Raw genomic sequence first — 17,888 nt, forward strand, 5'->3', positions numbered from 1 at the left:
CCCTAGAACAATTTTTTTCAAATTTAAAAATTTATGAAAATATCACAAGGCTTTATGATATCCTACTCAATCAAACCTATGAGCTTATAACTTGGCTCAGACCGCTTGTTGGCACTTGATATTTGGCTACGTTGTAGCTAAAGGTCCCCGGAACAGGTATGACCTGATTCCAGAGGGTCTTATCTCCGACCCTAGAACAATTTTTTTCAAATTTAAAAATTTATGAAAATATCACAAGGCTGTACGATATCCTACTCAATCAAACCTATGAGCTTATAACTTGGCTCAGACCGCTTGTTGGTCATTGATATTTGGCCACGTTGTAGCTAAAGGTCCCCGGAACAGGTATGACCTGATTCCAGAGGGTCTCATCTCCGACCCTAGAACAATTTTTTTTCAAATTTAAAAATTTATGAAAATATCACAAGGCTGTACGATATCCTACTCAATCAAACCTATGAGCTTATAACTTGGCTCAGACTGCTTGTTGGCACTTGATATTTGGCCACGTTGTAGCTAAAGGTCCCCGGAACAGGTATGACCTGATTCCAGAGGGTCTTATCTCCGACCCTAGAACAATTTTTTTCAAATTTAAAAATTTATGAAAATATCACAAGGCTGTATGATATCCTACTCAATCAAACCTATGAGCTTATAACTTGGCTCAGACCGCTTGTTGGCACTTGATATTTGGCCACGTTGTAGCTAAAGGTCTCCGAAACAGGTGTGACCTGATTTCAGAGGGTCTCATCTCCGACCCTAGAACATTTTTTTTTAAATTTAAAAATTTATGAAAATATCACAAGGCTGTATGATGTCCTACTCAATCAAACCTATGAGCTAATAACTTAGCTCAGACCGCTTGTTGGCACTTGATATTTGGCCACGTTGTAGCTAAAGGTCCCCGGAACAGGTATGACCTGATTCCAGAGGGTCTCATCTCCGACCCTAGAACAATTTTTTTCAAATTTAAAAATTTATGAAAATATCACAAGGCTGTATGATATCCTACTCAATCAAACCTATGAGCTTATAACTTGGCTCAGACCGCTTGTTGGCACTTGATATTTGGCCACGTTGTAGCTAAAGGTCCCCGGAACAGGTATGACCTGATTCCAGAGGGTCTCATCTCCGACCCTAGAACAATTTTTTTCAAATTTAAAAATTAATGAAAATATCACAAGGCTGTATGATATCCTACTCAATCAAACCTATGAGCTTATAACTTGGCTCAGACCGCTTGTTGGCACTTGATATTTGGCCACGTTGTAGCTAAAGGTCCCCGGAACAGGTATGACCTGATTCCAGAGGGTCTTATCTCCGACCCTAGAACAATTTTTTTCAAATTTAAAAATTTATGAAAATATCACAAGGCTGTATGATATCCTACTCAATCAAACCTATGAGCTTATAACTTGGCTCAGACCGCTTGTTGGCACTTGATATTTGGCCACGTTGTAGCTAAAGGTCCCCGGAACAGGTATGACCTGATTCCAGAGGGTCTTATCTCCGACCCTAGAACAATTTTTTTCAAATTTAAAAATTTATGAAAATATCACAAGGCTGTATGATATCCTACTCAATCAAACCTATGAGCTTATAACTTGGCTCAGACCGCATGTTGGCACTTGATATTTGGCCACGTTATAGCTAAAGGTCCCCGGAACAGGTATGACCTGATTCCAGAGGGTCTCATCTCCGACCCTAGAACAATTTTTTTCAAATTTAAAAATTTATGAAAATATCACAAGGCTGTATGATATCCTACTCAATCAAACCTATGAGCGTATAACTGGGCTCAGACCGCTTGTTGGCACTTGATATTTGGCCACGTTGTAGCTAAAGGTCCCCGGAACAGGTATGACCTGATTCCAGAGGGTCTTATCTCCGACCCTAGAACAATTTTTTTTCAAATTAAAGAATTTATGAAAATATCACAAGGCTGTATGATATCCTACTCAATCAAACCTATGAGCTTATAACTTGGCTCAGACCGCTTGTTGGCACTTAATATTTGGCCACGTTGTAGCTAAAGGTCTCCGAAACAGGTGTGACCTGATTTCAGAGGGTCTCATCTCCGACCCTAGAACATTTTTTTTCAAATTTAAAAATTTATGAAAATATCACAAGGCTGTATGATGTCCTACTCAATCAAACCTATGAGCTTATAACTTGGCTCAGACCGCTTGTTGGCACTTGATATTTGGCCACGTTGTAGCTAAAGGTCCCCGGAACAGGTATGACCTGATTCCAGAGGGTCTCATCTCCGACCCTAGAACAATTTTTTTCAAATTTAAAAATTTATGAAAATATCACAAGGCTGTATGATATCCTACTCAATCAAACCTATGAGCTTATAACTTGGCTCAGACCGCTTGTTGGCACTTGATATTTGGCCACGTTGTAGCTAAAGGTCCCCGGAACAGGTATGACCTGATTCCAGAGGGTCTCATCTCCGACCCTAGAACAATTTTTTTCAAATTTAAAAATTAATGAAAATATCACAAGGCTGTATGATATCCTACTCAATCAAACCTATGAGCTTATAACTTGGCTCAGACCGCTTGTTGGCACTTGATATTTGGCCACGTCGTAGCTAAAGGTCCCCGGAACAGGTATGACCTGATTCCAGAGGGTCTTATCTCCGACCCTAGAACAATTTTTTTCAAATTTAAAAATTTATGAAAATATCACAAGGCTGTATGATATCCTACTCAATCAAACCTATGAGCTTATAACTTGGCTCAGACCGCTTGTTGGCACTTGATATTTGGTCACGTTGTAGCTAAAGGTCCCCGGAACAGGTATGACCTGATTCCAGAGGGTCTCATCTCCGACCCTAGAACAATTTTTTTCAAATTTAAAAATTTATGAAAATATCACAAGGCTGTATGATATCCTACTCAATCAAACCTATGAGCTTATAACTTGGCTCAGACCGCTTGTTGGCACTTGATATTTGGCCACGTTGTAGCTAAAGGTCCCCGGAACAGGTATGACCTGATTCCAGAGGGTCTCATCTCCGACCCTAGAACAATTTTTTTCAAATTTAAAAATTAATGAAAATATCACAAGGCTGTATGATATCCTACTCAATCAAACCTATGAGCTTATAACTTGGCTCAGACCGCTTGTTGGCACTTGATATTTGGCCACGTCGTAGCTAAAGGTCCCCGGAACAGGTATGACCTGATTCCAGAGGGTCTTATCTCCGACCCTAGAACAATTTTTTTCAAATTTAAAAATTTATGAAAATATCACAAGGCTGTATGATATCCTACTCAATCAAACCTATGAGCTTATAACTTGGCTCAGACCGCTTGTTGGCACTTGATATTTGGCCACGTTGTAGCTAAAGGTCCCCGGAACAGGTATGACCTGATTCCAGAGGGTCTTATCTCCGACCCTAGAACAATTTTTTACAAATTTAAAAATTTATGAAAATATCACAAGGCTGTATGATTTCCTACTCAATCAAACCTATGAGCTTATAACTTGGCTCAGACCGTTTGTTGGCACTTGATATTTGGGCACGTTATAGCTAAAGGTCCCCGGAACAGGTATGACCTGATTCCAGAGGGTCTCATCTCCGACCCTAGAACATTTTTTTTTAAATTTAAAAATTTATGAAAATATCACAAGGCTGTATGATGTCCTACTCAATCAAACCTATGAGCTTATAACTTGGCTCAGACCGCTTGTTGGCACTTAATATTTTGCCACGTTGTAGCTAAAGGTCCCCGGAACAGGTATGATCTGATTCCAGAGGGTCTCATCTCCGACCCTAAAACATTTTTTTTCTAATTTAAAAATTTATGAAAATATCACAAGGCTGTATGATGTCCTACTCAATCAAACCTATGAGCTTATAACTTGGCTCATACCGCTTGTTGGCACTTGGCTGTATGATGTCCTACTCAATCAATCCTATGAGCTTCTAGCTCGACTTACTTCTTCCGAAACCACGTAGTAGCCAATGGTCACTGGAATAGATATTACATTATTCCAGATACCCATGCAATGATAAATACTTATCTCCTTAGGGACGGTCTTTTTAAAGCTATTAACGTTCAAATTTAGTGTATTCTTCTTTCCTTCATTCATAGTAGAAATCTCTTAACATTTTCCTGGCATCGTAGAACTAGATTACGACACATACCTTTCTACAATAACTTAAAAGCCAGAACGATTGTAACTCCCAAGTAGATGGCACAGAGAGCATCATAACATCAGAGTGCCAATAATTATCCGAAATACTTTGCTAATCTAAGAGGCTTTCCCTTTCATCACTGACATGTGAAATGTACTGCAAAATATATTTATAAAAAAAACAATTGCTCTGTTCAGTCTGCTGTCTGGGACTTTGCATCTCCTATACATTATTAGAGTATTCGGATGATGTCATTCGTTTAAAATTTTATTTTGTTCAGATTGAACAATAATCATTAAATACATACAAATCTATTAAAACTTTATTGCAAACCATCCCTAGGTGTATTTTGTTAAGATTGTTCAATAATTATTAAATACATACAACTCTATTAATATTTTACTGCAAGCTATCTTTAGATCTAGGGGGCATTTCCGCGGTGGTTGTAGTGCTCACCCACTTCCTACAATAACTTTACATCACCAACATGTAAAATGTACTTCAAAATCTATTTAAAAAACTGTTTATTACTCGGTTCAGCCTGCTATCTGGGACTTTGCATCTTTTGTACATTATTGGAGTTGTTCACGCCGAAGTGAACATAGTATCGGAAAATTATTTTGACCGCTAAAATCGACACCAGCTGACAGTGTGCCAAATCGAATAATTTCCCACCCGTGGCACAGATGAATTTCTTCTCCAATTTCGGTCAGCTGGCACACACGTAAAACGAAGGCAAGCTAATATCATTGCTGTTCAGCTGATTGCTGCTGGTCTTTCCAACAATGACTTTTGCAGTCCGGTGGTTTCTACGCAAATTCGTTGCCGTAGCAGCACCGACTGAAGAGGATCGCACACACTCGGGGCGATCATCATCTTTTACCCGTCAGCCCATACCATGCCTGTGGGACCGGACGAGTAGTACAAAGTTTATCGCCGAACAACACAGTCCAGCACAACTTACTGTGCGTCGCGCTCGCCGTGCATACGTCGCACGACCGCTTCCCCACAGACCGGGACTTAGAATTAATTTGAAGCAGTGGAATTAAATATAACAATCATGTACATAGTTGTAAATAAATGTTGCTTGTTCTAGAACATAGACTTTTAGTGTTGCGCGGGCTAAAAGTGATTGCAGAAGGCGGAAAAGAACGCCCTTTTGCTGGCCTGTGCGGGGCCAGCCGAGTTAGTTTAGTTTCCCTGTTTGGGTGCTGTTCATCCGCTCTGTGTGTCGTGTTTCACTGGTTCCCGGGCTTGAGTATCGGCCAGATCCCGGCGTAAACATGGTCCTTCGAGCCGGATAGATCCTCAAGTCCGCAGGATGGCGCTTCATTTACCGCAAGCCAAGCGGTCCGCTGCAAAACGCGCGCAACGATCGCGCTTTTGTTTTCGCGAGCGCCATCGCGATCGACCCGGTCTGTGGGAGAAACTGCAATGGAGACTGCACCCATTTTCCAATACTGCGAAGACGCGGATCGAGATTACTTTCGCTGCTGATTTGGAGAATCGGTGGCCAGCTGGAGAGCTATGCAACAAATCTGTCAGCTGTAGGACGCGTTTTCCATCGCATCATCGACGGAAATGGGTGAGTGCAGTTCCATTCATGTGTGTGAATAAATCGGTGCGTCTGGTAGTCTTTTTTCTTGCCGTTGACGAGGAAACACAATTCGCGAAAGTTACACACCGACCGCGCTGTAACAGTAGGTCCAAGCAGGACCGATTCGTGGCCACAACACGTCCCGCTTTCGCTGCGATTCTTCGGGACGAGCACCGTTGTGAGCCATTTACGTCATCACATATTAGTGAGCACCCTACGACGAAGACTACCAGCCCGATTCACACTCGAAACGAGCCATAGTGTGGCATCAGATGCCAAATCCCACGTCATCAATTCGCGGCAAACCGACGGCCGCTTCATCTAGTGCAGCACAGAACGACGTTCTTCGTATGTGTCGCCAACAGACACTCGAAACGGCGCGTGATCGTGTTTTCCCTACATAAGCCTGCACTAGATTTGCTCTACCGGCATTAGAGCTGTATCGTACCCCGTACACGCACACTAGGCACATTAAGGATCTCTGGTGGCCAAAATGCGCACAACGTCAACCCGCACACACGCACGATTCGTACTTCCTGGAAGCAATTGGCTTCACTTTTCCCGTCAAAGACGACCGAAGGACGATTCTCACACACACACAACCACACACGGATGTCGAGTCACTTTCCGACCTGGGAAGCAACCAAGTGCTTCATATTTCACCGTTGGTGTTTTCTGGTCCCACCAAAGGGCGATTTGGTGGAATTATGATTGCGTATTCGCCAGAAATCATGCAACCGGAAGGTGACATTCGCCAAATTCTTCACGTCATCCGTCAGCTTACCCGATACTGGATCAACTTTCCGTGGGATTCTGTTCCTCAACGCACTCCTTGTGGTTGGACCGGAGGAATCCATCTTTTTGCGTGTAATCCGTCCACGGATGTACGGATTGCACCACAAAGTTGATCACATCGCATCACTACACGCAGTAAGATACGACGAAGCCGTTTTGTCACCACCATCAACGAAGCCATAGCAGCAAACACACCCGCCGGACGAGATCCCGGCCCTCACTCAGGGCATAGAGTCGCCAGACGAGATCCTGGCCCAAGCTCGGGGGAATCGAGCAGTTCCTGAAGCATCTGTAAAGAGCACAAGCCTCGCCGGGCGGGTTCTCGGAACCCCCCGGCTGTGACTTGACAATAGTTAAGTACCCTTTTTTCGCTCAACAGCAACGATGTTTGCGTACAGATTTCTTATATTTCAGTATTCATCGTGATCGTTACCCACCGCACTATAGTCTGTACGCACATCTATCCGGACAGAATTTCGGACCGTTTTATCATGATCGTAGGTGCACTCATCGCTACATCAACGAAGCTCTACGATCACCAATCCGACAGAATATCGGACTACACCGTCTATGAGCATCATCCCGACAGAATATCGGTATGAAATCACTTACCATCACCACGAACGTTTGTGACGTCACGGGATCACCACTCCAGTAGCAGACTGGACCGCACAGATGTTTTCTGTGATCGCCGTCGACGAGTCACCATCACCTAGCAACACTATCTCCGGACAGTTTCCGGCCCGTACTACGTCATCGCAAGAAAAAGACTATACGATCGTCATCACAGCTACACCGCTACTCCATACCAACTAGCGGAATCGTCAACACTACCAACTCTATCGTAGTTCGGCCCATCTCACTGGCCTAAACAACTACTGATTGAATTTCCTTGATAATTCAAGGCGGGGAGAATGTTCACGCCGAAGTGAACATAGTATCGGAAAATTATTTTGACCGCTAAAATCGACACCAGCTGACAGTGTGCCAAATCGAATAATTTCCCACCCGTGGCACAGATGAATTTCTTCTCCAATTTCGGTCAGCTGGCACACACGTAAAACGAAGGCAAGCTAATATCATTGCTGTTCAGCTGATTGCTGCTGGTCTTTCCAACAATGACTTTTGCAGTCCGGTGGTTTCTACGCAAATTCGTTGCCGTAGCAGCACCGACTGAAGAGGATCGCACACACTCGGGGCGATCATCATCTTTTACCCGTCAGCCCATACCATGCCTGTGGGACCGGACGAGTAGTACAAAGTTTATCGCCGAACAACACAGTCCAGCACAACTTACTGTGCGTCGCGCTCGCCGTGCATACGTCGCACGACCGCTTCCCCACAGACCGGGACTTAGAATTAATTTGAAGCAGTGGAATTAAATATAACAATTATGTAAATAGTGTAAATAAATGTTATGTTGTAAGCGACTTTCTGGTGTTGTGTGGACTGGAAAGGTCCGAAGAAGGCGGAAAAGAACGCCCTTTTGCTGGCCTGTGCGGGGCCAGCCCAGTTTGTTTAGTTTTCCTGTTTGGGTGCTGTTCGTCCGCCCTGTGTTTCACTGTTTCCCGGGCTTGAGTATCGGCCAGATCCCGGCGTAAACAGGAGTATTCGGATTATGTCATTTGTTTTAAATTAAATTTTGTTCAGATTATTCAATAATTATTAAATACAACTATATTAAAATTTTAGTGCATACCATCCTTAGGTGTAGGGGGCATTTCCGCGGTGCACAGTGATTCCACTCCATACAGAAGTTGGCAATAACCCCAAAGGTGTACAAAAACATTTATTTGATAACTTTTTTCCATGATTTCAGGTCTCTGAATCGATTTCCAACATAATCTTATTCGAGAAATGTATGATTTTAATCATGCTGAATGAGCAAACAATTAAACGCATGATCTCTTTATGAAAATGGATGTTGCATTTTCGATGCAATAATCGCTATCTGTGGCAATCAGACATTTTAATTCCGGTAGTCGATAACGATACGAAACTCACCAAAACAAATAGCTGTGGAATTTTTTTGAATAATTAGGAATCAATCTTTCATAAATATTAATGCAGTACAGTAATAACCCGATATTATTAACTAACCGTAACTTCTTTGTTAATCGAATGGAAAAATTAATAAAATCGAAATATATATGATTTTTTTAAACAATCAGTGAATAATTTCAAACTGGTTGGTTGCAGAAAAAAGGTACCCCAATTTTCAATAAATGCAGATATTTTAATTTTGCAGAACCCTGCGATAACTTGTTGTCGAACTTTAAATCTTTGGATCGCTCTGAAATAGTTCAAGTTCCTTGTAGAGAGAACGAATTCTATAAGTGAGTGGCGAATCTGCCTGAATGTGAGATTAGCAATTATTCGATTTAATATAGACAGGAAATTGTAACTTCCCACAAAAAATATTTTTTCGTAATATTTATTCGTACAGACTTCAAAGCAATTAAACTATTAATATATTTTGACGAAAAGATATTACAGGGTATAAATCAAGATATTCAAGATATGCAAGAAATTCATTATATATTGAACATTATTGTCACAAAAATTAGTTTTATTTGGCTAAAAAACGAATCGCGAAATAAGAATAATTGTGTACCATATTTAAAATTATCGAAACCATCACTTTTAACATTTGCCATATTTCAAAACTGTTCCAAGCAATAAAAAAACTATTGAAATTCGAGATCAGCTTAGGCTAAGCTTTAAAAATTAATAAAAGATTATAGTAATATTCTTGACACCTACACCTTATCACACAGTTACCAACCATAAAAAATGGGGATTTGGCGAAAAACGGATTTGGCGAAGATATTTTTTTTCGAGAATGATGACGACTTTTCTTAAAAAAGGGTTTTTGGGAGCTTTCATATTTGGACAAGTGTAAATGGTTAAAATTGAAATTGTGTAATAATAAACAGTCTCTGAAAATTTCAGATCGATTGGTTCAGCGGTATTTAGAATATTTTAGTCATCACGCGGTCACTTTTCGAAAAGTCGCCTCGAGATAATCACGTTGTGTAATTTATTCACATTTCAATGAAAACGTACCCGAACGTAGAGCACAGAAGACTATTATTTGTTTGATCCCGTTGATTTGAAACACGGCACAACAATACTTAAAGTTTGAAACAGGTCTCCGGAAATACACTGTGATATAGCTTGTACCCATGTATACCCCATGAACTTCAGAGTGCTCAGTTCGCCATGAAAAGTTCACCAAACGCTATTGAGGATATGATACTCACAAATATATGAAATTTATTTTCGGTTTTTGGCCAAGCACAACATATATAAATCCTTAAGGTAAAATAGTAAAAGTATGTATTTATCGAGCAATTTTTGATAAAATGATCATCTGACTGTAATGCAACAGTCTGCGTTTTGGCTCATATAAATGTCGAATTTTGATTGCATTAATCGTAATTCTCAGCGGTCAGTAATCATAAAAAAACTTAACAAAACTACCGACTGTAAAAATGTTATTAGAAAATTTTCATTCTCAGCAAAGTTACAATCTAAACAATCTTTTTTGAAGACATTAATTCTCTACCTTGAATAGACTTCCAAATTTATCGCATTTTTTTTTTTTTTTTTTTTTTTTTTATTTCAATTATAGAGGTTTTAACCTTAAGGTCATTCGCCTCTTCGGGTTAGAAAAATCTCTTAGGAAAAATTTCTAACCCTATGTGCGGGGTCGGGACCCGAACCCAGGTGCGCTGCGTACAAGGCAATCGATTTACCAATACGCTACGCTATTAAAGTCTCCAAAAATAAGTTTTCACAATATTTTAATACAACATAATGTTTCTGAATAAAGTATCCCTATATCACTAACCGTTTTCTTTGTGATAAATTCGTGTACAAACAAGCATTTCAAGCACTTTTGAATAATAGAAAAATAATGAATTTGATAAATTATTTCGTATTAATCCCATTTCTGTACAGACTCCTAATAGTGTTACTTAAAAAGTGCCGAAATGTACTTAATGAAAGGACAATGTATCTCTGCCATTCATGCGATTGATATTTCCCTCTGGATTCAATTATTGTATAGGAATAACAAATAGAAATATGCTAGTTTAGGATTAAACACATAATTGAGCTATTTTTGTAAATGACAAGTTTAAATGATTAAATTATAAACAAACTATGAAATTATAAAATAAAATAAAAATAAGAATGTGGAAAAGAATGGAATGGAAGTACCGGCAGGCTTTTTGGTACTTTATGTAACCACTTTTCCAAAAACTTGTAAACAAACTTTCAAAAAGACGAATTTTGCGCTAAATCGTATTCAGAACTGGCAGCACCCTCTCGTATTTTAATAAAATTTTCTGTACATAAAGACTTTGTCACAAAAAGCCACTTTGCATACAATGTTTTTCCAAAAATGATCTAGACTGTATTTTGAAAAAACTTGTTTTACCAATTTTTTTCAAAAGGCTATAGTCTAAAAATGACATTTTTGATTTGGATGAAATTTTGTTCCAAGATAGGTAATTATATTCCCTACTTACCGTCAAAAATTCAAGTTTGTCACTTTTAAGGAAAAAAGTTAATAAAAAAAAAACTTTTCCTTGACCGAACTGATTTTTTTCTTCAGTATATTTTTATCTAAAACTAAATCAATGAAAGCCATAATCATCTCAGACTCCAATAAAACTTGGTTTGTGAGAAGATGTTGTCTAAATTAGCAACAAAGCATATTTTTATTTAGGGGTTAAGTACTTTTTCATTTTTCATAAGATCGAATTTTTTTTATTACTTTATCTGAAAGTACAACTCCTTGAGAATGTTTTCCCATATTTTTATAGAGATCCGAGAAATAGATCGAAAGTTTCAGTGCTTCCAAGCGCGCTTCGTCTACCAAGAGCAGTGGTAATTTGAAATTTTAAACTCGATTATCTCGAAATGTAGTTTTACTAAAAATGGTTTTTTCGCGATCACGATTGTCGAAAAACTACAGAATCAATTTTCTTATTTTTTTCAATTGATCGTAATAAATTTTTCGCGTACCTTAACGATTCTTTTTTCATTCATAAATTTTTGTTTCATGGATAAGAATTTTTTAATACAATTTTTAGAGCTTAAAACGGCGTTTTTTACTAAAAACGTTCTCGAATGCAGGAAAAAGTTATTTTTTATTAAACTAATCGTAAAGGTACGGGGAATACTCATATACTAATGGAATTTTTTGAGTTTTGGGATTTTAGATGATCTATTGGTCTTCAATCGTGATCACCGCAAACCTCTTAAATAAAAACGGTTTTCGGGAAAAGCCATAACTCCACCAATTATCAAAATATTTTTATAAACGTATGCTTGTTTATTTCACTGAAAAGTGTACTACCAAAATATTATAAGTTTGATGTAATGAAATAATTGCTTTATTCATTTACATAAATTCCAATTTTCTTGACATTTTTATCATTAAAAGGTATGCAACTCCTTAATCAAGAATCCCATTAAAAAGAGTTTACGTCATTAATCGAATATTTCATTATTACTTCTTTATTTTCTTGTTTAGTGCTGAGGAAGAATCAGAGAAAGAAAAAAACCACCACAACATTATGTATTGAATTTTATATATAACATTTGTCTTAGAATTATCTTCAAGCATGCTATTTTGTACTATTTTTTTACAAGGAAAATATTTTTGGTTCATCTTTTGAATTAGAAAACCTTTTCTACTTCGCCACTAGGAATAGGCACAAAACTGTGGAATTTTTGAGTACCAGATATTGTTTTGGAGTTATTGTACAGCTCTTCGAATTCTTTTGACATTTTGTTGTGAATATGTAGCAGAACATTAATTTTGTGATATTTTTATCAGTTTGTTCAACTGCTCAGTTATATAACTCTCGGCGAGTTGTTATGGTATCTCCATAGCCGCGAGCAAGACAGGATGTTTTTGCCATTCGCTTGAGAGTACAACCAATAGCATCACAGGGTCCTTTTCCATGGGATGCTGCAACAAAATGCCATTCTGCGCTTAACTCATACTTTGATTGGAATCTACACAAGCTTGCGAAGTTTTTCTTATTTTTGTATTGTGCTACTGCTCCATCAGACATAAAATAAATTTTAGAAATTTATTAGTTTTGAGAGGAACAAATGAACTGCAGTCTTCTAGTCTTCTAGTCTTCCAGTCTTCCAGTCTTCCAATCTTCCAGTCTTCCAATCTTCCAGTCTTCTGATCTTCCAATCTTCCAGCCTTCCAGTCTTTATTCAAGTTTGTTATGAATATATACCAAGTTCGTTACTGATACTTTTTGCATGTATCAGGCAACTAGCAGCTGGGAAAATGGAATCTGAGATGATTATGACTTTCATTGGTTTAATTTTCGATAAAAATGCACTGAAAAAAAGTCAGTTTAGTTTGGACAAGGAAAATTTTTATTCAAATAACTTTTCAAATAAATTTCATCCAAATCAAAAATGGGTATTTTTGTAAATCGACTTTAAATTTTTAAAATCGATTTTTTTCAGTGTAGGAGCCAACGAAGAATTTTTTCAATATTTTTATTCAAAAATTTGACAAATTTTATGAAAATCACTCCTACAACATTTTTTTAGGACTTGTCATTTTTAGACTATAACCATTTGAAAAAAAAAGTTGGTAAAGAAAGTTTGGCCCTTTTCAAAAGACAGTCTAGATCATTTTTGGAAAAACAAAGTATGCAAAGTGGCTTTTTGTGACAAACTTTTCATGTACAGTAAGTTTCATTAAAATCTGAGAGGGTGCTGCCAACATTTGTTCGAGTTGGCGTGAAATTCGTCAAAAGTAGCCCTATTGCTCATATTTAGAGATTGTTGAAACTATGACAAAAAAAATTATCTTTAATTTTTCATTTTTTATTGATTATACATATAATACAGGCATTTATTTTTGACTTTATTCTTTACTATATTTTATTCTATATACTTTGATGATTTGCTAATTTTATTTGTTATTTTTGCTCATTTTGTTTATTAGATTCATTTTTGTATTTTATTAATTTGAATCGTTTGATCAAGAACAGAAATTTTATATGATGTTTAAATTTATTGGTTTTTATGAAATTTCTTCATGTAATCATTTTTATTCCTATCACTTATGAATTCATTTTAATCATTTTGTTTATTTTTTTCATTGTTTATTTAAATTGTTCTTTAATTTTTTCCATCATTTTATTTATTTGTGTTATTCTTTTTAATTTATTTTGATGTAATTTCCTTGTTTTATTTAATTAATTTTATTAAATTTCCTCATATTATTCATTTTGTTCATATTGCTAATTTTATTTGCTTAATTCATTTCATTAGTTCTTTTTACTTTAATTATTTTATTCGATTAATTCATTTTATTTGTTATATAAATTTTATTCGTAAATTCATTTGGTTGGTTCTACTCCTTATATTTATATGCTATTCATTTCCCTGTCTTCTAGCCGTGAGGTCGAATTTCGAGCATCGTTTTCCAGGATGTATTTATTGCGGTTTTTTTAATTTCGCTGATCAAAAAAAATAACTGTTTCTTTTACCTAGAATCCCAAATAGCTCGTGTCTGGCCATAGTAACACTTTTCAAATCAAAACTCGTAAACACACGATATACTAAAAATTTTAGAACGGAACATGCCTACACAAACGAAAACACGACTTTATAGAAAACGCATAATAAAATAAAAGTTTAAATAGAATATTATTATTGAAACTTACGATTTAATCGGTTTTTTATAGATTATTATATAGGTATAGATTACAAATATGTAAAACAAAAAAAATATTTTTTGAAATCGCCCAACCAGAATTTGTTTATTTTATTCATTTAATTGTATTTATTTTATTCTATTCTTTTATTTCGTTCATTATATTCATGTAATTCATTACATTTTATTGTTCATTTTATTCACTTCATTCATTCTCACTGCTAGGTGCAATAAATGGTGTTTTTTTGGTGTATTTTGTCAATAATTACCACTTACTATGCAACGATATTTACTCATTCGTCATTTAGATCAAACTTTCTTTTATAATGCACAATGTTCTTAAATTGTTTTGATACGCCATTTTAAAAACTATGTCTTGAAAAAAAAAACATTTGAACGAAAAAAAAATATTCTAGGGTGGAAACCAACATATTAATAAATTAATTGTTAAATTGAACATTGTCGATACCAAAAACCCATTTTATTCGTTAGTTGGCCTGGCTAATGTGAGAAGTACTGTTATGGGCCAAGTGCAAAATGATCAAAATATCACTTTTAACATTTGACGGTTTATTTCATAATAGTTCTTAATAATCAAAATAAGACATCAAAATTTGAGATCAGCTTGGATTATTTTCTGGAAATCAAAAATTTTTTTGCGATTATCAACTTCATACCACTTGATACCTAGCCCTTGCGTACTTTCTACAGTCAACGGTGAAAAAATTAATCATAACTCTTTTGTCGCAGATTTGCGCAAGATCGCACTAAGATTTCCTTAAAGTACACAAAAATTGCCACAAATTAAAGTTGGAGTGATCCGTTTCTGCCTTTTCCTTCCTATTTAAAAACCTAGTTGTATTATTGCATTATAGCGCCATATGTTTTCCTTGAAAGGAATGAAAAACATCTTTCAACACCCCTAGTTCAAAATGCTCTGGAGAGCTTATTTGTCATACGATAATCAAGAAAATTGGAAGTATGATGTCTGAAGTGCCGTAGAATTGGGAAAAAATAATATGGCATATGAATTAAATAAAAAATTTTTGGGGGTTTTTGCCATCGCGGCATCACTGTGCGGTGGTTGCAGTGTTCACCGCTAGGTGGCGCATTGTCGTGGGTATTTTTCTCCGCTTTGTGGTTGGTGTCTTCGCTTGGTGGGTCAACTTACTGTAGGGGGGAATTCACGGCGGTGGTGATACGTACGATCACGCAGCAAATCCCGATTCTAACGAATTCTGCGATGAATGTAAAAAGGTGAATTTTTTCCAAAATGTAAACACACACACTAACCCAACCCAAACTCGTTCAGCAATTTCTTTTGACGACTTGCTTAGTAAAGTGATATTTTTAAGGAGCTGTCAGCAAATTGTTTAAAAATTCGCGGAATAGTTTTCATTTTTTAGCTATTTTCAGTAAGTTTTCGAATAATTTACTGACTCCCGCAATATTTTTCACTGAATTTAACAGCTCTTCTGTTTTTTTCGGTACATAAACATTATCCAGTAAAATACTGACTGATTGTTCGGCAAAATTGTACCAACGTTACCGAACCTCGTCAAAAACTTACAGCAAATCATCTGTCAAGTCGCCATTTTCCGAGGAAACTGCTGACTGACCGGTGTTTTTTGACGTTTGGATAGAACGGATTGCGGAGAGTTCGGTACCAAATTGTTTTACTGAATTGATTACCGAACGGGTTGCTGTTCAAAACCCCAGCAAAATTTTACTGTACCCAGTAATTTAAATGAAGTGTGCAACTGTTGAATTGTAGATCTAGGTCACTAACAGTCATTCAAAGTCTCTTTGGACACACTGGCCACCATCGACGGATCCGGAAGCATCCAAATTCAGAATAACGGTTATATTGGTTTCTCGAAAATGGATAGACCGATTTGATCAACTTAGTCTCGGCTCCGGAGTTACGGGTTGTGGAGTGCGATTACATAGAAAACTCCGATTCAAACCGATACCGCGATGAATGCAAAAAGGTGCTCTTATATATACTTACCAAGTGTAATAAGAATGAAAGACATTTCCATAATGTTATATTGTACGAACCAGCTATTAAATCATAGTTTGGAGAAATGAGAAAGGCACAATTGCACCTCTAGGTGGATTAAAACAGGTTTTTTTAAACAGGCGTTATTGTGCATGTACTTACCATTCTTAAGATGTTACAAAATTTTAAGCGGAGATATATTTTTTAAAGCTTGTTTTGCCGAGCAACACTATATTCTCGTCTAAAATAAACTGTGCTGAATGATATCGCATCTCGCGATAAAAACACAACCTTTTGACTAAACACAAAACCTATTGAGGCTGTGAACCATTTGGTGAAATTTTTAACTTTTAGCTAAAATCTGACACATCGAAAGTTATTTGCAAAATAACCCTACACGGAAACGAAAAACTACCTAAAAATGAGTTCCTTTGACTCAATCTCGTGGTATCGTAGGGGCCCTCTAAGAACGGTTGGTTTCAAAATCGTCCAATGAAGGACGTTCGTTGGACCAATTTGGACAACGTCCAAATAACCGTTCAACAAACGTCCATCGTTGGACCCGTGTTGAACGATTTTGAAACAATTTTTTGGACGTCTCAGTGAGGGAAGTTGAAATTAGGTAAACCGTGTTGAAGGTAGTTTCCATTTACCCACGGCAAAAATTACAACTCATTGATAGGTTTTTTATACTCAAATTTAAGTTGAATTTACCTAATTTTGAGTATAACCCAAACAACTCAAAAGTACCTTCCTCCACGGAAGACCTCGACTGAGTCGAATATCTCGTTTTGTTTTTACAACACTAATAAGTGCGAAAGCGACGCACAACTCAAAAATAAGTTAAAAGAACTTATTCTGCAGGTTGTTTTATTTAACCGTGTACTCTGGAGCATGGTTAAAATTCAAGACTGATATAGGTGTGCACATTTTTTTCTGTGTGTGAGTGCGGTTGTCATTTTTCTTTGATGAAGTCGAAAAAACAAGAGGCCTTTCTGTTGCCATAAGTTTTCTTTCGGTTCGGTCATAGTTAATTTAATCGGTTTTTTCGAAGTAAAAAGTGTCCCTAAGTGTTCTAATAGGTAGATCCGAGGTGAAGCTCGGCCTTTTCTCACTTTTCATCGTGTGCCAAAGAATCAGTTCGTTCACTTCTAAGAGAAGAGACGATAACAAGCTTCTTGCTCTTCTTAATTTTATCTACCAGTCCCTGTCGTAATTCCAAAGACAACAAGCATCCATCGTTGCCAAATTCCATTTGCAAGTTTTTCACAATTGCTGAAAATAATTGTATCTCAAATATCAAGCTCTGTCAAAAATTAACAATACTAGCTGCATTTAAAAATTGAATTTTATGTTTATTCGTGTCTCTCTTAACTTTACACGTAGTTATATCGTCATTCAGGGTATTTATTCAATTTGCATAAAATGTTCATGGGTATGAAAAGTAGCCAAAATAAATTCAGCAGCACTGTTTTTCATCCCGTTTGAAAATATTATGAACGCTCTTGGCTGGCAAAACGACCAATCAAAAGCTTGTTCAATATTGAGGTTAGGACTGGATCAAATTGGCTACGCGATTGTCTTCTCTTAGGTTCACTTCAAGGGGCCCGACCGCCATGCTTAATTTTGCAAGTAT

At 37.0% G+C, this 17,888-nt stretch overlaps 1 protein-coding gene across 5 annotated transcripts in view; it reads right to left on the reverse strand.

The window, feature by feature from the left end:
- LOC131682998 (conserved oligomeric Golgi complex subunit 7) overlaps positions 1-16,626 on the reverse strand; it is a 615,369-nt gene extending 598,743 nt beyond the window's left edge. For all 5 annotated transcript variants that reach the window (XR_009304312.1, XR_009304311.1, XR_009304310.1 and 2 more), the window contains exon 1: positions 16,415-16,626. Coding sequence is in view for 1 of the 5 variants with exons in the window: in XM_058964821.1 (XP_058820804.1) it covers positions 16,415-16,417 (3 nt within the window). In the remaining 4 variants the exon portion in view is untranslated. The remainder of the gene's footprint in view (positions 1-16,414) is intronic.
- Positions 16,627-17,888: the final 1,262 nt, after the last annotated feature.

The sequence above is a fragment of the Topomyia yanbarensis genome, chromosome 2 (assembly GCF_030247195.1).
Source record: "Topomyia yanbarensis strain Yona2022 chromosome 2, ASM3024719v1, whole genome shotgun sequence".
In the NCBI taxonomy this organism is placed as follows: Eukaryota; Metazoa; Arthropoda; class Insecta; order Diptera; family Culicidae; genus Topomyia; species Topomyia yanbarensis.